The sequence below is a fragment of the Lissotriton helveticus genome, chromosome 11, assembly GCF_964261635.1.
Source record: "Lissotriton helveticus chromosome 11, aLisHel1.1, whole genome shotgun sequence".
In the NCBI taxonomy this organism is placed as follows: Eukaryota; Metazoa; Chordata; class Amphibia; order Caudata; family Salamandridae; genus Lissotriton; species Lissotriton helveticus.
In genome coordinates, this window is record NC_136072.1 from 112472530 (window position 1) to 112498729 (window position 26200).

At 44.4% G+C, this 26200-nt stretch overlaps 1 protein-coding gene across 1 annotated transcript in view; it reads left to right on the forward strand.

Moving 5' to 3' along the window:
* The window catches only part of USP13 (ubiquitin specific peptidase 13), a 425163-nt gene that overhangs the window by 280405 nt on the left and 118558 nt on the right, over positions 1-26200 (forward strand). The window contains exons 8-10 of the mRNA XM_078667087.1: positions 941-1128; positions 6048-6119; positions 6349-6445. Of these exons, the coding sequence (XP_078523213.1) occupies positions 941-1128; positions 6048-6119; positions 6349-6445 (357 nt within the window). The remainder of the gene's footprint in view (positions 1-940; positions 1129-6047; positions 6120-6348; positions 6446-26200) is intronic.

The following is a 26200-nucleotide window of genomic DNA, read 5'->3' on the forward strand; positions in this document are numbered from 1 at the left end:
ATGTGTCTACTGCAGGAAACATTTGAACTGCAAATTGTTTCCTAACTTCATATAGTGCCTACTTTGAAATGTGAATAATCATCATCATCATCATCATCAAAACCAGTGTATTCAGTTAATAAAAATCATACAAGTACAATACACATATCAACGTACACTACATAATAAAAACATCTCAAATACAAATCATAAATGAATATGGGCGACCTAAAAAAAATATATATATATTACAGGAACAAATTTCATTACATCACCTAAAAGCCCTAGCATTCAGTAGTTCATATATAGCGGCAAATCACCCCAGTAAAATAAGTCACAGTTAACAATGCCAGCGTAAAAACTATAAAAAACGATAAACATGTTGGCACAGTGGATCCGCTTTAAATATTTATCATGGGGTGCCGTTTTATCCTAAGTCTAACAGCTGCGACTAAGAAACTTGCAATGTTAAAAATCTCCCATGGGTCATTCAGCAACTGCAGATATAGCTAGGTGGGTTTTACCTGTATAAAGCCTTTTCCCCTTAAAATAGGAATTAAAAACATCCTGCGAATAATATTGTAATGCTCACAGAACATTATAAAGCGCATAGTGTCTTGATTCGAAAAATTGTCATATAATATAACCACGGGATACGGTTGGCTCGCTCCAGGGAGACACCTACTTTTAAACCTGAAGTATCACAGGTGATAGTGCCTTTGTGCAAGAAAAGAAAGACTGCACTGTTTTTGTATCTACAGTAACAAATTCATGTAAAAAAAGGTATAACACTATCACAATTTTATATAAGTTGAGTCTCCAAAAGCATGAGACAAGTGTTTGGCAAACCAAAACTAAATCAAATGTTTTACATATTAACATTTAGCACTGTACATATTTACTTATTGGTATATTTTTCAAGACTATTTAAATTTGTACATCTTAATGTCTTCCCCGTTAGACCGAGAATGGAGTGGTGGACAATGTGGTCACACCAAGAATAACTGAATGGGAAGTTATACAGGAGTCTGGAATGAAGTTAAAACCCATGTTTGGTCCAGGATACACTGGTGTAAAGAACTTGGGAAATAGCTGCTACATCAGCACTGTGATGCAGATCATTTTCAGTATCCCGGAATTTCAACGAGCGTAAGTAGCCCCTCTTCATTTGCCATTGAGATGTCTGTAATTTTGTAAGATGTACTAAAATACCTTTCACCCAGGACTGACTGAGTGCTTTTGCTTAGTTCTTCGCAACAGTAGTTCACCATTTACTATAATAGCAGCTGGTTGGTGTTATTCAGTCACCTGCCAACAACAGAAGTTGACTTTGCCCTTCTTTCACATGGTGAAAGACTCTGAGAAGAGAGAAAGAAACTTAGTAAGTAAGCTGAGACAGTGTATAAACTGTTAGTTTATCTTGGGGAGTTTTAATGCAGGGATCAAACCAGTAAGTGGGTGAGTGGCCTCACCTGTGTGTGACAGATTATTCGGCAAGAGGGTGGCCATTCCAAATAGTCTGGATCAGGGAAGAGAATCTGTATGGCAGATTTCTTTTGACCCTCATACCTAGCATAGCAAAAAACAACTTGAATAATAATGCAGAGCAACTCTTCACACTATATAAAACCATGGTCAAGAGAATAACAGCAGTTTATGTCTGTTTATGCAATCATTTTTTCTTGTACTTTATTGCACTAGGGCTAGGCTCAAAATCCACAGAGATCAGAAAGACAGTTCTTATGGGCTTTGAGAGAACCTGGAAAGTCAGGGCTTTATGGGCTTGGAGAGAACCTGGAACACAATCCCCAGCCACAGGAAATAACCTTACATCTACGCCTAGAAACATATGTTCATGCTAAGGATCAAGGAACCCCAGGGTATACGATTAACCGTAAGCATATAAAATGCTCGGTTGCCTCCCTATCAGTACGGGCACAAACGGCGAGATCCCACTGACTAGCTGGGAAAGGTTTACAATGAAATTAACAGATCATACCACAAAACCAGCTAAGATTATTTCAACATATGGGCAACAGCGAGATACCAAGTCCAACACCCTGGATAGGAGAAGATGCAACCCCACCATCACGACGATGAAATTAGCTTACACCTAATTGGCACATTAAATTTACTTGTAAGTCCTAGTAAAGTTGTACTACATGTACCCAGGGCTTGTAAATTAAATGCTACTGGTGAGTTTCTAAACAGCTCATAGGGCAGGGTGAACTGTATTTAAAAAGTTTGACATGTACGTTTAAGTTTTGCATGTCATATGAAAAACTCCTAAATTCGTTTTTCCCTACTGTGAGGCCTTTCTCTCCCACAGGATAAAATTAGGTTACCTTATTACTTTTAATAAGTGATAGTGTTTGATTTGGAGCCGGTAAGAAAGTCACATTTGGTGTATGAGGAATTGTAATTAAAAACCCTCTTGAATAGTAAATTCAAATTTTAAATCACAATTCTAAAAATGCCACTTTCAGAAATTTGGCATTTTTGGGTCCTATCCGTTTGGTGCCTGCAGCCTGTTACAGGTTCACATGAGTAGGTGTGTGTGGCTGGCAGTTAGCTTTTGTATAATCCTCCCAGACAGCCACACGATAGAGGGACTAGATGTGCGTGAATGGGCCAACACTGGCAGGATGGGGGTAGAGCTGTGCACAGCCCCACTTACACATCAATAGGCTGGGCCCTGCTCACACGCAGAGAACTTCACACTGGTGTTTTGTGCCTGTAGCCAAGCTTGAGCCAGAGCTTGGAGGCAGGAAGGAAGTGGAAGCTCCAGAAGTTTCACCCACTTTAAAGCTGGCACCAGGTATAAATATTGGACCCTCAGACCCAACTATTCAATACACTCCCGGAACTATGGATACTATAAAAAAAAGGATCACCCTGATGCTTGAGGCCTGCCTTGCTTGCTAAAAAGGAAGAATGGATCTGTAGCCTTCATCCCAGGCTGAAGTGACTCTAAGGGTCAGCTGGCTGCCCTTCTGTTAGAGCCACAGGGACATAACAAGCACCAGAGGTTTTCCTGCATCTGTCTAGCTGACCTGCTACCTGGACAAGCAACTGGGCCTGCCTCAGCTCTGCTGGCCTTTGCTGGAGTGAGTTCCTGACCCCAAAAAGCTGCCTCCCAGGTCCTGGACACTTGGTGTGCCATCAGTTGAAGTTTTGAGCTCTTTCCAACTGAGAACGGGCTAGTTTGGGCCCAGAACTTGCCACCCACACCAACCGCCAGTGCTAAGCTCCGGTTAACCTTACTCTTCACACTACAGTGACCTCCAGCAATGTCGTGAGATCTGCACTTAGCGCACAGCATTGACAGCCCGCAATGACTGCCTTCCCAAAGCTCCAACAATAACCTTCTGCAATGCCTGACAGAATCTTGGCGCTATGGCGACAGCCGTCCATGATGCCTGGACTGCTCTTCAGCCTACTGCAACTACCATCCGCTACACTCTCCCTGCTACTCACTGCCTCCGTTACTGTGAACGGAACTCTTTGTTTTAGACTTTAGAAGGTAGCTCTTTCAGCTGGACTAACCTGGTCCCTGTATCCAGCCCACCCTTCATAGTGGTTGGCCTGAACTTTTACTTGGTCTTGCATGACCAGCTAGCTGCAAGAGGCACTTTGTGATTTTAGACACTATTCTTACCTTAAATCATTAAAATTGCATAGCTCAGTGTCTACTGATTAGATTATGTGTTGTTTTGGTGTCAAATAATGTATTACATTTTATTCTATTTTTCTAAATTGTTGTGGGATTTTTCTTATGTTGTGTTTTCACTTCATTAATGTTTTTGTGCTGCATAAGTACTTTACATTTTGCTTCTAAGTTAAGCCCGACTGCTTTTGTGCCAAGCTACCAGAGTTGTGATGTTTTGTGGTTCACCCAGACAAGGATTGTGGGTGTTGCTTGAGTAGGATTTCACCCATCCCCAACCAATAACCCAATTTTCCACAGACATCTTCGTGGAAGTATACTTTCTGATGTTGAGTTTATAGTCTAATAACTTGTATGCAGTGGCCGTGTCTGATAATATTCTGCAACATATATGGAATGTTAAATTGTGTTCTAGTTAGCATCAACAGAAGGTGGTGAGGAGCCTGTGGGTGAATGCTCCTCAGGAAGGAACCACAGTCATCTCTGATAAATGATAGGATCAAATTGATATTTATAGAAATGTGCAATATTATTTAAGCTTCTTTAGCTGTTGTTTGTGGATCAAGATTTTCACGTAGTTAGATGTCTGTAATTTTAGGTTTCTGTGATAAGGTGGCCAATGTTTTTAAACAAGGAACTCTGATAGGAATCATGATGATTGGGCAGTTTGCATTGGAAGTTATCTTCATTTTGATTATTTACACTCTACCCCACCAGCAGGTCTTTTGAGGATCCATTCTTCCATCTTGGTAGTGAATTGTGTAAACGAAAAACTGGCTGATACTTCGTCTTGCCTACTGACCAAGTTTGTTAAGTTTGTAAATTTGTGGGTACTTGTGTTACTGTTCTGGGTGTATACTGTAATGCCCACAACCAGGCAGTAATCTTCAGGACACAAAGACAAGCACAACCCATACCCATCTGGCACAGGGAGAAACACACAGCGTGGTCTCTTAAAATAAATGGAGGGTACAACTCCAATGTCTTGTGTAATCTTGGAACCATTAGAATCTCTTGGGTACCTGGAGGCCACCTTCAAGATGTCAAATCACTAGAAACTCCCCAGAAAGGGACACAATCTCAAGCAATCATCTCTGGGATAAAGTGGGAAGGTGCGGTTTTCAAGGTTTTGTCCAGCTGGACGTTTGGAGACAGGATACAATAATCTCCTTTCTTCTGATGTCAAGTAGCTTTCTTCCCAAAATGGATCCAGAACCGCTGCAAAGCTTTATTGAGCCTGAGCTGCGCACTGTACAGTGAAAAATAGTGAAAAACTGGCTTTAAGTTGTATCAATCTTGTATCCTTCAGTTTACCAATAATTGGTGGCGTGGAACTAAACAGACTTCCATGCTGCCCCAGTTATGACTTTAAATTAGAAAAGTAGGGAAACCAGCCCTAAGCATCTCTGGATGGCCTTGATGGGTGGGGTTTAGATTGGTCTGGTGTGCCAGTATCCATACTACTCCATTGTCTGTGTTTAGGTAGGCTCTTCTTACCATCAAATAGAAGCACTAGTCTTCTTTTACCCCCCCCCCACCCAACTCCCACCACTGAGGCCATTGTTGAAGGTAGCTTTGCTATTGCGCCCTGGGAGGAAAATTCAACTTAAATGATTTTTGAATGGAGTAGGACCCCTACCCCTTTGTGAATATTAAAAAAAAAGTTTTTTTAAGAGTAGATAGTGGTCCAATGGACCAATGTTTACTCTTAAAAAACTAAAGATTACACTTGTAATGTTTTTGTTTAAATACATCGCGTTTTCCTTAAAAGGAAAATGGGTTGCATTTAAAGAGAACAATTGCTTTATTTAAAAGCAATCACAGACATGGTTGTCTACTGACCTCAGCAGACCACCATCCCTGTGATGGCTGTGATTCCTAGTTGGGCACAGTTTGCAAGCTTCTTTATTAATATGCATGAGGTAGGTCAGATTGTGACCCACTACAATTCGCTAATTTGCGAATGACCCATTAGTACATAGCTTACTTTGCAAATTATCACACTGGTCGCAGAAATACTGGATGCAAATTGCGACCAGTATGTTGTGGCCAGATGTACGTAGATCTAGCCCCATGTTTGGTGTACTATCTATACAAAGTGTTTGGGAGCTGCGCTTTCTTAGGTTTGTATATTTGGTCTAATGCAGCTCACATGAGTGTTTCCAGCATGGATGGCCTCCAAGTGATTGACAAAACTCATTGAAGTATCTCTTAAGATAGTTTGTGTCATAACTTGGTCACATGTACTTGAAAAGTACTTTCAAAAATTACTTTGGGTGTATTAATCATGACATCATTTACTTGTTTATCATATTCTTCATTGTTTTGGGGTACCATAGTAAAAACATAACCACACACTGTTTCATTTCAGCATGTTCAAATGTCTTTGTTCAATCATTAGGTATGTGGGCAACCTTCCCAGAATATTTGACTACTCGCCTTTGGACCCAACACAAGATTTCAACACACAGATGTAAGTATTGACCACACTGGACACTGCAAGAGCAGGTCAGGTGGGAGATTGGCAGTGCTGAAGTGGCAACATTGGTCAAGCCCTATTGTGTTCTATGTCTGTCTCATATACCACCTTCATAATATTAAAGTTGCACAAGCAAATAATGAAGGCAAAATTAATCTCACTGTGATAAAATTGTCCATGCGCAAGAAAAGTTGAAAGGGTGTTTGTTTCTTTGTCTTGTCAGGTCTAAGGTGGGACACGGTCTGCTGTCGGGGCAGTTTTCCAAGCCTCACATAAAATCTGAGCTCATTGAACAGGTTATGAGAGAAGAAGAGCACAAGGTAATGAACTAAGTATGTCAGTCTTAGTAGAAAGAAAAACAGCAAGAAGATAGACAAAGAACAGGTGCTGGTGTCAGAAGTGGATGATAACAGCCTTGCACTGGTTGTGATTTTGGATCTTTCTTGCTTAGATTTAATCGATAGAATCAATTCAGTTTACACTGATGGGTGTGCGATACCATCAATATAGGTTATACTGATGGGTGGTTTGGTGAATTTGCATTATTAAATTTTTTTTTTAGCAACGTTAATGCCTAGAATGGGGTTAGGTAACTTTACTATTTGGTATGGTGTGCTTTCTGTTTATTCCTAACTTCAATAGTGCAGAGATATTTTCTGATTCATCCCTTCACATTAAGCTAAGTGATTCCAACTTTACACTGGAGAAGTATTACTTTTGTCTGTTCAGCATTCTCGCTTCTAGTGCTGGGAAACCACAGTGTTTAGGCAAATTTTGCATGCACGGATAAAAGTGGAGGTTCTTTGTGAATCGGGCCCGATTCACAAAGAGTCTCCGCACTTGTGGCATAATCTCCGTAATGAGAAACTGTAGTGCAGAGATTCCGCCACGACCGCGGAGGCTCTATGTGAATCGGGCCCCGATTCACAAAGTGTCTCCGCACTTGTGGCATAAGCTCTGTAATGAGAAACTGTAGTGCAGAGATTCCGCCACGACCGCGGAGGCTCTATGTGAATCGGGCCCCGATTCACAAAGTGTCTCCGCACTTGTGGCATAATCTCTGTAATGAGAAACTGTAGTGCAGAGATTCCGCCACGACCGCGGAGGCTCTATGTGAATCGGGCCCCGATTCACAAAGTGTCTCCGCACATGTGGCATAATCTCCGTCATGAGAAACTGTAGTGCAGAGATTCCGCCATGACCGCGGGGACTCTATGTGAATCGGGCTCCGATTCACAAAGTGTCACCGCACTTGTGGCATAATCTCTGTAATGAGAAACTGTAGTGCAGAGATTCCGCCACGACCGCGGAGGCTCTATGTGAATCGGGCCCCGATTCACAAAGTGTCTCCGCACTTGTGGCATAATCTCTGTAATGAGAAACTGTAGTGCAGAGATTCCGCCACGACCGCGGAGGCTCTATGTGAATCGGGCCCCGATTCACAAAGTGTCTCCGCACTTGTGGCATAATCTCTGTAATGAGAAACTGTAGTGCAGAGATTCCGCCACGACCGCGGAGGCTCTATGTGAATCGGGCCCCGATTCACTAAGTGTCTCCGCACATGTGGCATAATCTCCGTCATGAGAAACTGTAGTGCAGAGATTCCGCCATGACCGCGGGGACTCTATGTGAATCGGGCTCCGATTCACAAAGTGTCACCGCACTTGTGGTGCAATATCCGTAATGAGAAACTGCATTGCAGAGATTCTGCCACGGCTGCGGAGGCTCTATGTGAATTGGGCCCACAATGTACATACGTTAGAATTTAGAAAGAGTGTCCTTTCCCAGTCTAAGGTCTGTATGAAAATTGTGCTGTAAAATACACTGCTTGGGCCCATTATTTTAAGGAAGTTGGCTCCTCACCCTTTGTTTGCTCATTGTAATTAGAGGCTTGTAATACTGCATTCCACCTACCCCACCCCCTTCAGCGATCACCAGCCCCCACTGATGAGGGTTTTTTATAAACCAAAAGGTTTGTAATTAATTGGTCATTGTTTGGGACGCTGGTGGTTTAGCAATCTTTACTTTATTTTTCAGGTCCAATAAGGTACTGGGGAACAGTGTTTAGATGTAATGCTTGGGTCTACTTTAGACTTTGTGCCTTTTGCACTTGTGTGTTTTTCATTTACAAATCCTTGTAGGCATTTACTGTTCATTTTAATGTTATATTATAAATCTATATTCTTATGTCTTCACATTATGCATAGGGAGGATGTTATTAGGAAAGGGAACACATATGTTGCCATTAAGGATGCTTCACAATGTTTACGGCTACTAATTAGTTATTAATTGTTGTTTATGCTACACAATCTCACTCTTAATTTGTTTGCTTAGACAATGTGACTTGAGAGGCACAGAAATCATCACTTTTGAAAAAGTTGGTTTAGGCTAGACTCTAAAAACTATGTTAATGCTGCTTCTTTGCTGGAAACCCAAACATCTTTAGTTGCTACTTATTATCATGTTTTTTATTTGGTACATAATACCTGTTTTAAAGGGCATCCTGTGGGTTGAACCGTGTATTGGAATTGTAGGATCCAATTCTGGAGAACACTGTAATACAAAAAGAAAGAAAATGCTTGTAGGATCCAATGGTTTTACAATATTGGTGTAGAAGTGACCTGCATCTAGTTCTCACCAAGTTCTACCAGAAAATAAATCTGGCCTCATGTGACAAATTTCTGTCCATATGAGGTTAAGGGAAAAAATAAGCCTCTATTCTATACTTGTTTGACAAGATTAAGTGCATCACTATTCAGTAACATGAAGAACCCCTAGGACCATCACCCAACATGAGTTTTGGTCAGCGATCCAGGAAGAGGGTGTGCAATCTTATGTCCAATCGTTGTAAAAAAAGAAAATCACTCAAAACCTTCATATAAAACCTCAGTCTAGGAAACAGCTCAAAACCGAAACACTACTGATAGTTCCAGCCATAGCCTCTCATGCTCTGCTCAAGACCTCACACATAAAGTCACAAACGGTATCACGAATGACATCACTGGGGACATCTGATCAACTGGGACATCCTCATTGAGATCACTGACAATCCACCTTTTCCACACCAGTTTACTGAAGCCACACGTGTAGGCCTTAAACTCTGCCTCTGCCCCATCTTGTTCCACATTTAGCTATCTGAGGTCTCCCTCAGCCATTTCCCCTTTTCATAAAGCGTGCATCCACCTACAGATCCTCCATGCATGGTTCAGTTCACTGCAATATGGGAGTGCAGCTTTCAAACAGCAACCAATGGCCATGAGGCCATGTACTGGTATTAAAAAAAATGCTAGCCTTTTCCTCCAAGACTAGGAAATCAGGTTTGGACACAAATGTATTTTCTTTCATTTTCTTGGTGAGCTTACTTAACTTTCCTTAAATAGAAATAGTCCAAAGCATACAGCCTTTCGGTACTTTAAATAAAGTCCCAAGCTCAATCAACTCTCGCCCAGAAATAAAATCATGGCTCCGTATTCATCTCTAACTTTTGGCTGGTGGATAATGTCATAGCTCAATACCAATTTCCCAACTTTTGGCTATGTGACACAAAAATACATATAAATGCATAAACCCCTACCCCTCCAGCACTCTTCCACTTCCACTTACTGGTGCCTTTAAAATAAGCAAGACATTTTAGAATATTTATCAATGAATAGATATAAATGCCCCTCATAATATATTGTGAATATCCTCCCCAACTCTAAATGCAGATTAGTTTAAAGTAATTATTTTACCTATTTTAGATCACCATAATTCATTCAAGCACCCTTTCTGACCTGCCAGTATTCTGAACCTGGCATTTTGAGTATGGTGCTTGGCAGGAAATGTTATGCTCTATGATATTCATATGCCATGATGGACATCCATTTGTTTGTCATCAATCATTGAGACGTTCTATATTTACGTCCACTGTTCTAAAGTTTCAAATAAAATTAGAGTCAAGAAAAAATTGTTCATTATTATAATATCATGATGAAGATGGTTATGGAATAGAGTACCCCCTAGTGTACATGATAACGGCCAAAAGCCTAATTCCTTCATAATATCAAGGAACTTCAAAGTGAATTGCTGTATCCTTTTAACGTACAGCAAATGGTATTGTGTTACTTTTAATATTTGGTCACACCATCACCCTTCTCACAGAAAGTTTAAATCCTTGTTAGTAATTTGTTGTAAACGTTTAGAATCATTTTGATGGTAATCAAATTAAGAATGGAGAGAATATCTTGCATCAGAATAATGGTGAGTGGACCCCAAGGGAGGTGCTGAATTTCTGGGTTCCTAGGGTTGGCCTTAGGCTCCTGGAGAGGTGTAGCCTGAGGCATGTCGGGTGGTCCTCATTCCCCCTGGTGCAGGGTAGAAGTCCCTCAAGAGCCCGATAGGCGGTAGTGAAACAAGGCCTGTGAGGACAGTAGAATTGTATACCCTGCTGGGGCCCGACCCATTTCCCAATTATTATCACCCAGAGCAAAGCGGGGTGGGGGTCTACAGCTGTATGGAATGCAACTCGGATGATGAGCTGTAGCGCGGGACAGGACCACAAAGGGCTTACACATCCTAATTAGAATGGTGATGCTCTTTGACACAATGACAGATGTGGGGATGTGGGAGGATGCAACCATATGAGCCCCACTTTCCCATACAATGGCAGATCTGCAAGTCTCCTAGTACATATGAAGCATGGCCCACACACAAACACATGTTGAGGTGAGTATGAAAACAGATTGGTAGTGCCAACCATAACACAGCCGCTTGCTACCTCTGATACACAGAGCACTCTCTAAAGGCAATGGTCTTGGAAGCCCATGAAACGAAAGAGGAGATGATAGGAGGACTTGCACCCCAACAAATAACAGTGGCAACGCAGAACTCGCTCACCCTCATTTACAGTAGGACTAGATACCTGGACCACACCTAGGGTTACCAATGTTGAGAGGGTGAGTAGCCAGGTGGTATATTGGGCCACTAAACAGGGGAAAGCCAGCTCTTTTAACTAGGTGGTGCTGCTGATCTTCTCTATCAAACCCCAAACTCTCCACAGCTTCATTTCTAGTGGTAGAGGCAAAATAGAGTCAATCAACTCAGACTTGCTCCTTCAGGGAGTCACATGGAGGACTGAAAGTGAAGGGGAAACAAGATGGACACTGGGGATTACAGGAGGGCCAGGCAGACTTTCACTTACAATTTCTGCTCCAAGCTTTTAAGAATACTGAAATCAAAATAAAAAAGTCAGTGAGTACCTACAGCTAACTTGAAAGAAATGTGGAAGGGTGTTAAAGAGTTGGGAGACAGAGCATAAGTGTCTCAAAATGTGCATGTTCCAACTGGAAAACCAACACATAACCCTCCAGGAGAAATGTGAATGCCTAGAGAATGGCTATAGGCAATAATATCCGTATGAGTAGATGCCCTGCAAATTTGAACGCCATGATATTCATAAATATGTGTCGGGTCTATTAAACTTTAATCTATTAACACTTGGTGAGAGCCGGTGAAACTGAACTCAACTCATAGAGTGGTACCAATGATTGAACAGAAGCATCCTTTCCGACATACTTCTAAGTCATAATGTCTCTACTTTGTAGACAAAAACCCAAACAATTCTAAAGCAGGGTGGAGGGAACTGATTCTCCTACATTTGAGCGCAGATACATCAAGGTTTCTCTTTTATAACTCTAATGAAGGACAAAGCCTTCAGGACCATCAGCGACTTGTTAAATACCACTGAGACCACCAGTTGTAAGTTATATGGGAGGTTCTGCAGTGTGCCTGCGCCTCTTTGAAAGAGACCCATATGAGGTGGATGTCGCAGAGGCTCCTGCATGATTGAATAAATTGCCACAACAATGCTGAGATTGCAGCAAGTAGGGAGAGTGTGATCCAGCACCTGCAAATGGTCAGGTGGGATTCAGCCAATGGTGGTCCAGTCAAGAGAGAGAGAAAATTCAAGCATGTGCTGACTGAAAGGGCATCAACACATATGAAGAGCCCCACAGGGACTAAAACGAGTCTTATAAAAAATCATGACAGGTTTGTGGTCCCGGGCACTGATTGGAAGACTATTTTGAACAGAGGTTGCCACGGCTAAATACCCCTAAACTTTAGGTGTTTTCTTCATAGTTTGTTAGCTTCAGACAGACTTGAGGAACAGATTGGTTGATTAAGAAAATTAGGACATTTAGGACCCCAGTCAGGAAAGTATTAAAATGAGTTGTTTTTTGGTTAAGTGCTTAAGATTTGGGATAAGTGGAAGGGGAACTGGGAAGGTGAAAAATTACCCCCATTTAAATGGCATCAGTTTACTACCCAGCCAGGGAGCAGCAGTAGTCCAGAAATATATCTTGCAAGGCTCCTTATGACAATGAGTCACTTAAACTGAGGACCGTCATATCAAATGTCTGGGGCTTAATAACCCAACTACACATTTCAGCTAGGGGCGGTAGCCACCTTGAAGGTATACATTTGCTTGGTATAAGAAATACATCTCCTTCACTCAGAACAGCGCTCTCAACTCTGTTCTATCTGCACTCACCAACGCAGATGGAGGGAGAATTCTAGTGAACCCAAGAAATTCATTTGTGGAACTATTCTCCAGATCAGATAGAATGAGATGATGGGTGTTGGGTGTAAGGACTTGAAACTTTCACCCCATGCTATTGGCCACAATATATAACTCTAATAAAAGGCAAGTATGTTCCTAAAGCAAAGTTAGCCAAGCGATTGAGAGGTTTTCCTTGGGTCACTTATCTGATGCAAATTCAGTCTGTTGATGCACACCACACAAGTCAGATCCCTACAGTGCACAGGGATAACGTGCACGCTTATGGTAGTGGTGAACGTAGATTTGAAGACCTGGAATTTGTGGATGCCTGCCTGGTGATACCACCAACGCTTATCAGTAGACTACTTTCACTTCTCAGCAGCAAGCCAAACCTATGTGAGAATATACTATTTATTGATAAACATCTGTTAGTCCAGTGGAAGAAACTGACCAAAGCCTGCAGATACCATCAGAGCACAGCCCACTGTAAATGGACACTGTGAGGGCAATCATGTTGAAACTGAGACCCCGGGGACCGTGGCATCTAAATGAATTGTCTTTTAAAGGACCTTATAGTCATAGATGTGATCAGGAGGCAGCTGACAGAGTATACATCACGTAAACAAAGAGGAGAGGTGAGTAAAGGCATGGTTTGAGACACTTTGAAAGTGGTTGTTCAAGGTGCACTAATACACGGGATGACCCACCTCAAGCTGATGCGTAACGTGCTTAATGAGCTGATGCAAGAACTGTGGATCACCGATAGTGGTGAGGCCAGATTCCTATCACCCAGGAGGATAAGGCCAATTATATTTTAGCTAGATTTGGGTGTTGCCACTGTCACGTTGGAAGATTAAATCCAGCAGAATTTCAGTGAACAAACTATGTATGCGCTTGTTGAGGAGCTATATAGGGACATCTGAGATGAGAAGGGGGCAATATGAGGCTCTTATGACAGAAATTACTAGCGTCCAAGGACTTCTACACCGATTTGGTTTAGAACCCTCAAGCCCATAGGCCAGAGGCTTTTTTTTTTCTTTTTTTTGTCCTCATTTGCCTTGCCCTCTTTACAAGAAACGCCAACCACCTTGCGTGTCCTACTTTGAGAGACAAACAAAAACGTTATGCCTCTCCCGATCCCAGACACGATTCACTTAATGGCGGGAGACGGATTTATAAGAAGAGAGGAGGGAGGGGGGTAGACCAGCTATTGCTCCATCAAGGTATTTTTCAACCTGTTGGACCAGTTACTCTATCCGAAGGAACCAACAACCCGAGGTCCATGGAGTTTAGTAGGCATAATCATAGGACCCGGGGAAAAAACCCCAAAAAAACACCCGGAAATCCTATCTCCACTGAACCAGCAAATACCAGAAAGACAAATTTAGTTTGCTGCAAGGTCTGGCCAAGTCCACCTTCGATGTTTTATATAATGACTTTAGCCAGCCTGCATGCGATGGTGCCGTGGTATCAACCCAAAATTTGCTGATTTGCCGTCTTGCCAGGAGAATTGCGTAAATAAGGAAAGTCTTTGCCTGGCCGGTAACACTTTCGTCTAACCCAAAAATTATTAGTGGCAAAGTAATAGACAATGGAATATTAAGGATAGACTGATGGAATGGCAGTCCTTAAACATATGTATGTCGGATGTTTTGGGGAGAATACATTTATTACAGCTCTTACCTGGCTGGAATGTTGATAATCTTAGAGGAGAGAGGTATGCACGATGTAACGTGAACAGATGATTACACCTCAGCCAAGCTGGTTTAACAGATTTATACAGAAGAGTAAAAGATCTTATCCATAGCTCCTCGCATTGAAGGCCTAGATCACCTCCCCAAAGCTCATCAGGAAGGGTAAACTCCCCATCCACCTCCTCCAAGATGTTCCAATACCAAATAGCCACCTCTTTGCCTCCCTCTTGCCTCTCCACCAGCTATTGTTCCAGGTTGCTGACTATCCCCAATTGGACACCTTTCCTACTCATAGCCCGGGGCTAACTGTCAAGCTGTATATGTTTGAGAGCCGGGCCTACCCTATCACATAGTTCTTCCCATTCTACCATTGTCCCCCCTGCCAATAACTCACCCCATCTTACAATCCCTGCATCCTTCACGGGGGTTGCAAGACTGTCCTTCAAACACGGTGGTTGCCCAGGTGAATCCCACAAGGGGGCAACATTTGAGAAGTAAGAAAGCCCTATTCTCCTTTTTATCTGTGCCCAGGCTCTTGCCACAGATTGTAAGATCTTTAACCTCACTTTCTTAAAAAATTTCTGGTCCCCGAATTTAAATACAAATCCATCAATTGGCAGGTCCGCCCCTACTAACATGGCCTTAAACATTAACCCTGTAGATGAGCTTGATGGTGTTTTCAAGAGCATCCTGGAGTGGAACAGCTGAAACGCCCATGCGTAGTTCTGTAAATCTGGTAGTGCCAGCCCCCTCTTTTCCCTCCTCCTTCTCAACTTCTTCCAGGCCAACCTAGTCGCTTTGTAGTTCCAGACAAAGGAGTTAATCTCACGCTGACATTTATCCAGTTGTTTAGGGTCAAAGGCCATGGGGATGGTGTTGAAAATAAATTTAAATTTTGGAAGAATAGACATCTTTAGTAGACTTGTTCTCCCTAGTATGGTAAGTGGAAGAAAAGCCCAGGATTTTAAAAGCTTCCGACATTCATTAAAGACCCGATCTAGGTTGTTCTGCACGGTATTTCCGATCTCTTGAGTGATCCATATTCCCAGGTAGCGCATAGAAGGGGTCGCTACGAGCTGTGAATTGGCGATATTCCAGGTCATAATTTCCGTTTTACTTGAGTTGATTTCGTATCCCGAAATCCGCCCAAACTCCTCCGCCCTCTTAATAACCATGGGGAATGATCGATCCGGATCAGACGTATAGATGAGAATATCGTCTGCGTAGAGGGCTACCCGCTTTTCCCACTCCTTAAATTCAAAAGAGGGGATGTTACCCTATTCTCTCAAAACCTGCGCAAACGGTTCGATGTACAAATTGAATCGGAGGGGAGAGAGCGGGCAGCCCTGCCAAGTACCTCTTGTAATTTTAAAAGGGTCTGTCAAGGCACCATTGACCAACAATCTAGCCCGTGGGGCCCTGTACAAGAGAACAATAACTCGGCAGAAGTCCTCCCCAAACTAAAACTTCTTCATAACCGCGGCCAGATAGGGCCAATTAACCCTATCAAAGGCTTTGGTTGCATCTAAAGAGAGGGAAGCCAAAGGGAGAGAGAAGGTGGAGGCGATGTCTGTTGCTCCCACCAGGTCATGGGTAAGATCTGCCAGCTGACGCCCTTTTATAAACCCTTTTTGATCTTGATGAATTATTGAGCCAATTGCGCTCCCCAATCTAGTTGACATAATGGTTGCAAAAATGTTGTAGTCATTGTTCAGGATCGAAATTGGCCGGTAGGATCCGCAGTCAGTCGGGTCCTTACCTGGTTTAGGGATCAGGACGATTGTTGCTTTGTTCCATGACTCTGGTGGTGCCTCCCCCTTCAGAAGAATACTATTGCAAAGGGCCGTCAATGATGGAACTATGACTGCACTTAACACCCGATAAAGCTCTCCTGGTAAGCCGTCAGGGCCAGCCGCCTTCCCACGCTTTAGATGTCCAATGGCTTTACCCACTTCTGCCTCTGATATTTCCGTCTCCAAATGGCTACTCTGTGATGCTGAGAGAGTTGGAAGGGAGACCTTATCTAGCCAGGACTCCCTTGCCACAGGGTCATTCGTGATCTCCTCCTTATATATCACCTGGAAAAATTCCTGAAAAGCCCTCCCAATTTCTGTATTAGAGGTCCTGGATGTAACTTCGCCTTCTAGATTTATTTCCCTAATATATTTTTTTGCTTGATCCGATTTTGTTTTCCAAGCCAAGACCTTGCCTGCGGCTTCCCCAAATTCGAAATGAGAGATCTTGCTCGCCTCCCATCTCTTCGTAACCCTATCTTGTAATATATTTTCAATCTGCTTTTTGCAGCTCGGCCCACTTCTCTTATTCTTCTAGAGAGCCTATGGGGGGGACCAACTTTTTGATCCAATAGATACATTTCTTGCTCAAGGTTTTTAATTTCCTCTCTGTATGCCTTCCGTCTATAGGAGGCTCTATTGGTTATACAACCTCTCAAATAGGCTTTCAGGGCCTCCCACACCATAGCTATGGCCGCAGATTCCAGATTGATTTCCAAGAAAGCCTTTGTTTTTGCAACAAAAAACTGATTTCCTCATCTTCAAGTAAAATCGTGCGGTCAAAAGACCACGAGGCATGTCTAGTCTGTTGACCATTTTTTTAAATAAATAAGATGGCTGAGTGATCAGACAGGTGGGAGGGAAGGTACTCCAGCTCCGTCAATGAATCTTTAAGGCAATAGCTAAATAGTGCATAGTCGATTCTCGACATATGCTTGTATTTAAGGTTTTGAAAGGAGACCCCCAATTTATTGCCTGCCCTTTCCCTCCATAAGTCCGCTAGAACCAACTGTGTCATTATCGATACTAGGGTTTACCTTGATTTAGATAGTGTAAAGGCTCTGAAATTGGGTGACTTATCAAGTTTAGGATTAAGGACTATATTAAAGTCCCCAACCCAAATGACCGGGTCCTGGGAGGTGATCAAATGGTTCTGAATCGTATTCAAGTGAGATGGATCATCTTGATTTGGGCCCTAGTAACCCACTAATGTATAAATCAGGCCATCTGCCGAAATTCTTGTTTAGAGCCATCTCCCACTGTGATCCTCTTTATAGTCCAAAATCTGGACTTTTGCCTGTTTTTTAAAGATAATGAGGATCCCTCTTATGTTTACATTTTGGTCTGTACATAGGAACTTGTCCACCCATTTCTGTTTTTTCAACATGTTGATAGCCTCTGTCTTAAGTAGATGCGTCTCCTGAATGACAATGACCTGCGCGGGGGAGTCTCTCAAATATTGGAGGATTCTGTGTCTTCTGCTCCTCACACGCAAGCCATTAACATTCCAGGATAAGAATTGCAGGGAGGTCATATCAGTTTCTTACTCCATCCGATCCCATTGACCAACCCAGAAGGCCCCGATCCCTTAGATGTGACTGCTGCCAGGACTTAATCTGGGAATATCCGCTAGTAGGACACTTAAAAGACTTCGTAGATTTAACGAGGGCTGATTTATGAGGATTTTTAGAATTTTTCCCCCCGCCACCCTGTGCCCCCCTTTCCTCCCACCACCCCTGGAAAACCTCCCCTCACTCACACTGGCCAGATGTATAGCCATGTTTACGTCCTCAGACAGACCCCCCCGCTCCTACGCCGCTTGAGTTTAGTGCAAACGCGACTGACAAAAACATATAATAGAAAAAATGACATATAGTGAAGTGAAAGCGAGAGAAAAGAAAAAAAAGAGGAAAAAAAAGTAAAACCAAAGCCCTTGCCCCCCTATTGTGTTTAAGTTTTATATAATTATGTATATTTTTTTAATTTACTATTTAATTGTTATTGGGTTTTTTTTTCCTTTCTTCCCATATCTTTTAATTTTTAAACCACTTTGTCACAAAATATCCATTTTCTACATTGTTGCCTTGTTGTTCTCACTTCACCAAGAAATAAATAAAGGGGAAGAAGAAGGGACGAACCCCCAATCTCTCCCAGAAAGGATCACGGCAGCAGCCAAAGATAATGGGAGTTTTGAGACCTTGTCAATCCCCCCCTATCGTTTTCTCATAATGAGATGAGAGGATATTTTAGCTCCGCCCCGCGAGCGATCCCCAATGGATTCTAGTAATTCGTCAGCCTCAAGAGGGGATCGAATGTTGTACATTTTATTATTGTACTTCACCCGCAAAAAGGCGGGGAACCTCATCTGTACGGTTGCCCCAACTGCTCTGAACTTCTCCATTATTTGGCCGAGCTCCCACTGTCGGTCTAAAGTGGATTTGGATAGGTCGGACCGGACTTCAAAGGAGAAGTCTAGGGCCTTTAATGACTTAGCCTTGAATGCAAGGTTCAGGATTTTCTCCTTCAGTGTATATGTAAGAAAGTTGACCAGTATCTTTCTGGGTTTGACTCTGCCAGGGTTTAAACGGAAAGGGTCTCTGTGTATCCGCTGGATGTCTCTCTCTAGGAACTCAGCTGCCTCGTCCAGGTTTAGGGAGTCCTTTAGTAATGACACCACGAAAGCCTTAATGTCACTCCCCTCTTTCCCCTCCGGGACCTTCAAGAGCCGAAGATTATTCCGTTGTGAATAATTTTCCAGTGACTCGACCCTTTCCCTCATAACATCCCCCTCTCTCCGTAAACTTTGAATCTTAGTCTCAGCTGTCTCCAACTTGGCTTTTAGTGACCCCCCGAACCCTCCAGAGTCTCCGTTCTTTCATAGAGCCCATCTACTTTCTTCTCGAGGGTTTCACATGCTGCCCTAATTTCATTCTGGTTTAATTTTGAGACCCCGAAGTCACTCCTTATCTCCTCCCTCATGGCTGTTAGAAGTGCCTCGAGTGAGCTTCCAGCCCCCTTTTCTCCCTCGACATACACCCCACTTGTCCCACATGTCTCTCCAGTGCTATCCACAGGTGCGGTGGGCTCCCCGGTATCATCAGTTGGCCCAGAATCGTCTGTTCTAGCCAGGGGATTAATGGTCTCTTTATCCTGAGCAGCTTTGGATATGCTAAGAGAGGGGGGAGAGGACTCAGCCATGCTTATATTAGGGGTGCTATGATCAACAGAGTTTACCAGGAGGATCTCCAAAACCTGAGGCATTACCTTAAAGAAAGAACGCAGGGAGGGTGTGATGCGAACTACGCTACTTTGTATGAGCTTATTTTTACCCCCCTTCTGTGAGCCACTACGTTTGCTCCTCTCTTTACTTTAAGCCTTCGACCCTTGCTCTGTCACCTTCAGTCACAGCCACAGCCTCAGCCTCAACCACCGCCTCAGCCCCCCCTTCCCTGTCTCCTTCCAACAAAGCCCGATCTGAGTCACCTTTCTCCTTCTCCCCACATGCGCTCTCTGTGTGAAGGCCACTTCTGGGGCTCTTCCCCCGCCCTTTACCTTTTGTTGACCGCTTTTTGGGAGCGCGTTTGCTCGATTTGGGAGTCACCTCACCCTCTGCGTCCTCTGCCAGAGCCCCCACCTTATTGTCGCTGTCCACAGCTAAACCACCAGGAACCTCTGGACTTCCCTCGTTGTTTTTAACGTTGTTTTTTTTGTGTGAGCAGCTAGGCGAAAGATGGGGAATGCTGGGTGAAGCCCGGCAGCCATCGCGCCCCCTCCTCTTTCTCCACCTGAGTTTTCTCTGAGGAGCCTGCGAGCCGCCGCCCTGCGGCCGCGCCTCAGCTCCACAGCTGCCCGCTTCCACTGAGGGAGAAAGACAGAGGGGAGGGGTCTCAGACCCGCTCCAAAGCACATCGGTGTCGGTGCAACGCAAGCTAGCAAAAAAACAAAGAACTCCACCGGGGGTTTTAGCCTTCACTCCCCCCTTCCGTAACCGCTTCTCATCGCAGGATCGGCAAGATTCAGCAATACGTGATTCAAAACGCCGGCTGACGAGACATGCACAGCGGAGCTAGGAGAGGTCAGTCCGGACGCGCGTACCGCACTAGCCTGCGGTCGCCATGTTTTCCCCCTCAGCTCGCCATCCACAGGCCGGAGGCTTATATTGGAATCTGTGTCCCTGCCTCAACTCACTGAATAGAATATTCAGGGCCAGATGTAGGTAATAATTTTTTTACCACCTCTTAAATACCGTATCACACCGACTCGGTATTTCCGATTAGGAAAATGAGATGTAGATAACAATTCCGGTAACAATTATTGACTCGGAATCTGTCGGTAATCGTAATCGGTATTTACCGACTCGGAATATACCTACACGGTAAAATCCGAGACGGAAAAACCCAAACTTATCCACCGGTGCCATGGCCCATAGGAATGAATGGCAACTCCCGACCCGGAAAATACCGAGTCGGTAAAAACCGACCCGGTATTTACCGTGTCGGTAATATCCGTCGAAGAATTTGAAACAGACAAACATGTGAGCCTGTGAACCAATCAGGTACTCCAACCACACCCAAATCCAAAGCCACAGGGGAACTAACCAATCAGATCCAAGCACCACACCCCAGTACCTGGGACAGGCCACGCCCATGCAGGTGCAGAAACCAACAGTCAGGAGAGCAGGAGGACAGAGTGTGGAGCAGCCTTTCCTGAGTCAAACAACACTGCAAGATGGAGAGCCAGGAGGCACAGAGAGATGCTGCAGAGCGCAAAAGGAAGCAGAAGTTCAGCCAGGAAGAACTGCAGGTGCTAATTTCCGAGATTGTAAGACATTATGGCAAAATTTTCGGGAAGCAAACTCTACATGTTGCAGAATCTATCAAACACAGCACCTGGTTGGACATACAAGGCAAGGTAAATGCCATTGGTGTCACCCACGGTGACCTTGAAGACCTTAAAAAACGGTGGTATGACATCCGCATTATCACTAAGAAAAAACTTGCTGCCCACCGCAAGGAAAGTGCTGCAACAGGGGGAGGAAGAAACAGAGCCCCCAGACTCAGCGACATCGAGGAGATGGTGGCATCCACCCTTGAGAAGGAATGCATTCACGGCATCGGAGACGCTGACAGCTCAGCAAGAGGAGCAAAGAAACCAGGTAAGATGCAAGTACATTATCATTTACCCATTTACCTATTCCCCTCACAGGACAAATCAGACTCCACAACAGGTTTAACTAATGTCCTGCAATGCATCCTGGGAAATGTAGTCATGTGTAGATACCTCAGAGCAGTCAGCGTGCATTGCAGCAAGGGGAGCAACAGACAACTAGCATAGGCAAATGAGAGACAGGCAAAAGTGCAATAGAAATGTTTTTTATCTCATGACACAGGTGAACAACTTCACTGACACAATGTCCATGTCTGTCCACAGGAGAGTCAATGCGCAGCACAGCAGAGGTTAGAGAGAAGAGGAGGGAAGGAGCCGGACCAAGCACATCACACGGAGGGAAGGACCAAGAGCAGGCAGCCCCGATACCTGAGGAGGCAACAGCAGAATATCCACAATCCCCTCTCCTATTCGGTAGTCAGGACACAGGAGCGGCTGAACAATCACCCACCCCCACAACACCATCCCCAGTGCTGGGAAGAGTAAGGTGGCATGATGTGCCCCCTCGCAGAATACTGCAAACATCATCGGAGGAGGAGGTGGAGGGTGACACACAGGACAGAGGCAACACCGAGCAGCAGCCCAGTCCCAGAGTCACGCGGGCCAGTGTCCGAGGGCGACGGCCACGGGAGGTAGAGGATGTGCGTCAAGTTCAGGGTGTCTTCTGCGGACTGGAGGCCACCATGGTGAAAGTGCAGCGCCTGCAGGCAAAAGCGATGATGGGGGTTCAGAGGCAGGCACGCACAACAAATAAAAAACTGGAAGCAGTAGGCAAGGGCATTGGGGAAATGGCAGAAAGCATGCAATCTATGGCGTCAGGAATATCTGATATTACACAGTGCATGACTGTCCTGTGTGACACATTGGACAGGGACCATTTAGAGAGACGCAAGGCCCGTGTGGATGTGCGACAGCAAACAAAGGCCCTGAACAGGTTTGCCACTGCTACCACTGTGCTGTGCAGATGGTCAGTGATGATGCAGGATGCCATAGTGCAGTGCTGCAACAATTTAACTGAAGGTATGGCCAGGATGACCTCTGCTATGGAGCTCGTGCTCGCGCATCAGACTGGCACTGGAGGCGACACTTGTGCTGCGGAAAGCGAGGGGTCCACCAGCAGGAGTGGTGCAAGCACTCCTGTGCAAGACTTACGGAGGAGTGGCAGGCGTCGGGGAAGTGTGACAGGCCACAGTGAGAACATTGATTCACAGCCACAGCAGCCCCGCCCTGTGGCCTGTGGCCTGTGGCCACAAACAATGACTTTGCCCTCCACCCGAGGCTGTAGTCACGGTGGTGTTAACCGTGACAACACACTCATGGAGTGTTTGATATAGTGAGCCCAATGTGAGCTATCAATGCTGTGGCGTAGTGAACATTAAACTACTTACACAAAGTTACATTCATGCCTGTGTCTCTTTACTCACTCAGAAATATTGTTGTGTAACCTCTTCCCGTCTCAGTCTCCCATCTGTAGCTGCTGCTGCCACCGTAGCTTGGGGCTCTGCCTCCTCTGGGTCGTCATCGATGTCCTCATGATATGTGAGCTCCACCTCTGTGCCTTGCTTGGTGGCGAGATTATGTAACATTGCACAGGTCGCTATTATTTTGCAGCAGATGATTGGGGTGTACTGCCGTGCACCTCCACTCTTGTGGAGGCAGCGAAACCTGCTCTTAAGGAGTCCAAATGTGCGCTCAACAACGTTTCGTGTAGATCTGTGAGCCACATTGTATCGCCTTTCACTCCTGGTGGATGGGTTGAGGTAGGGAGTGAGCACAAAGGACCGCAGGGCATATGCACTGTCGCCTAGGGGGAGAAAGATAGACATTAATTGCAAGTACATGAGACGTAGATCTGATGTGAGTGTCAGGGTGTGTCATTGTGATTTACCTAGCAGGTATCCATTTCCAAATTCTCCGGCAAGTAGGCGTGTGTATATTCCACTATTCTGGAATATATAAGAATCATGGGTACTTCCGGGGAACTTGGCTACGATGTCAGTGATGAGGTTCCCTGCATTACATATGACCTGGACGTTGATGGAGTGCGTCGATTTGCGATTCCTGTAAATGTGCTCTGTGGCTGCAGGTGGACAGAGTGGGACGTGGGTGCCATCGATGCAGCCTATCACGTGAGGGAAGTGTGCCAGTTGATAAAAGTCTGTCTTGGTTTTTGCTAATTCTGCCGGTGTTACAGGGAATGAAATATAATGCCCCATCCTCTGCATCATGGCGTCAAGAAACCTCCTGAAGAAGCGGGACAGGCAGCCCTGGGACACGCCACCCACTGCAGCTATCACACTCTGGTAGCTCCCTGAGGCCAGCAGGTGTAAGCTACATAGCACCTGGACATGAGGTGGGATGGCATGGGCCCTGGGTGTTGGGTGGTCCAGGAGTGGGTGTAGGTCCCTGATCAATTGCTTGATGGTGTCTGGGTGTAGCCTGTACCTCTGCAGTATTTCAGGCTCTGTCAGTTGGAACAGTGTTATCCTCTGCCTGTACACTTATTCCTCCCTTAGCCATTCTCTCTCTCCTGCTGCCTGTAGTCTCTGCCGTCTTGCTATGATGTAAAAAGCCGCCATCATGGGTCCTGAGGTGCATTTTGGGACATTTTTTATAGCCCTCCCTTGGTTACCACCTGCTTTCAATCCATGGTAAATACCGACAAAAAAATACAGTTTTTCTGCAGATTCGGTATTTTTGGGCTTACCTACATCTCCAAGGCCAGTTTTTACCGTTTCTTATTTTCCGAGTCGGAAAATACGAACTCGGTATTTATGTATACGGTAGATTCCGACACGGTAATTTTACCGGGTCATTATTACCGAGTCGGTATGTTTCCGACTCGGGTTTTCAAAAATCGGAAATTAATGGCCTCCTACATCTCATTTCCCGGATTCCGGTCGGTAACGGCCGATTTTACCGGTTTTCGGCCGTTACCGACCGGTAAACGCCTACCTACATCTGGCCCACAGTGCCTGGATGAGCCACGACTAAACAGGAAATGATGAGAGCATTTGGCAGCCTGAAAATCACTAAGACTTCCTGCCCAGATGCCTTATCCCTGAAGTTTCACAAAATATTTGCCACCAATTGTCTCATTATTGTACTCAATGTGTTTAGCAGCATCCACAGAGTTACACACTCCATTACGGGGACAGCAGTCTCCCTAATAGTTTAAACTGGACCATGCACTCTGCGTCTCATATCACCCAATTTCACTGTTGAATATTGATAGATGATATGATGCCTTTGTTAATACATTCTGACAGATTAGCTTCATCCGGGGATGTAATGCTAGCAACAGTGCTATAAAGGTCTTACATCAAACTGATATGTCTAGGAAGCTTAGTGAAGGCAGTGTCCTAATCTTCCTCAATGTGGGGTTTGTACCCCGCTTTTCGTGGAGGTTAGCATCCAATTGTTGTTCTACTTGAGCTAGGATTAGAATTAATGTATTTCACTTGCACGTATTGACATTTGCCGGGGTCGTGCGACGGACGCCCCTTCTCATCGTTGCTTTTTGCTCTCAATCTAGAGCCCCTTCATCAAAATAACAGGGATAACCACTTTATTGGACATTTGCCCTTTTTGTAGGGTCACCCCAGATGTTTGCTATGTGTTGCTGAACACTTTTTTTTAATGCCATAAGACCGTGAACTTTGGCCTCGCTAACCAGTGGTAAAATGCTTGTGCCCTCTATTTCAAACATGTTAAAATTGATACTCATCTGATTGGCACCTTTAATTTACTCATAACTCCCTCGTATATCTTACACCCTTTACCCAGGGCTGATAAATTAGATGCTACAAGTGTGCTGCAGCACGTATTGTGCTACCCAGTAAAGTGTCACTATTATACATGTCTCTCAACCCAAGTGGGCACTTTTACATTTATCATTTCGACCTGGAAAAACAACCTTTTGCCAGTCCTAAACCTTCCTTTTTAAAACTTGTAAGTCATCTCTAAGATAGACACAAAATGCGCATGGTTTTTAAAAAGTTGGACATGTATATATGTCCTGTGGGTGAAAAGCTTCCAAAGTAATTTCTTAGCATGGCAAGGTTAGCTTTCCTTTAGGCTAGCATTGGTTTACACTAGGAAAATGGTTCGACAATTCATTTTAATAGTAATTTAAAATACAACTTAAGGCACAAGTTGGATTTTATATTACTATTTTAGAAAATTCACTTTTAGAAAGTTGTTTTTTTCTGGCTAAAATCAAAACGCTTTCCTGCCAGTATCCAGTTGTCACATGATCCTTGATGGCTCTCTGTCGTCAGATGCTTATTGCTCCCAGACTGTGGAGAAAGGGCTCTAGCTGTGAGGTGGGTGACTCCTCCCTTGACAGGGTGGCATGGTGGGCTATGCCCAGACCCAGACCCACACCTAGGCCTGCTCAGCTCTCAGCTTGCTGGTTTGTCACGTTTAACGACATCACTACAAGCAATGGGGACATCGTTTTAAATGAGCAAATATCTAAGTGAGTCATAGCAAGCGCTGGTCTGAGTCTGAGTCTGAGTCTGGAGCGATGTGGGCAGGCAGTGGAATGGGACGATACCAACTACAAATGGTGCATTAAGTATGGTGGACTATGTTGATGGTATTTTAGGTGGGTAATGAAAATGATTGGAACTAAACTGCAGCTGTAATGATGCTCTGCAGTCGGCCCTTAGTATGGACATACAATTGGAGGTTTGCTAGATGTCAGGATTGTTGAGCAGCATTCACAAGCTTCCAGGAAAAATCCGGTTGAAGACCTAACATCTCATTCTTCAGACTGTCAGATGGAGGTATCGGGTGGATCTGTTTGAGCTATGAAGAGTCAAGGGTCAACAATATCTCGAATATCTAATGAAATGTCTGTATTCAGGGGCAAAAAAAGGA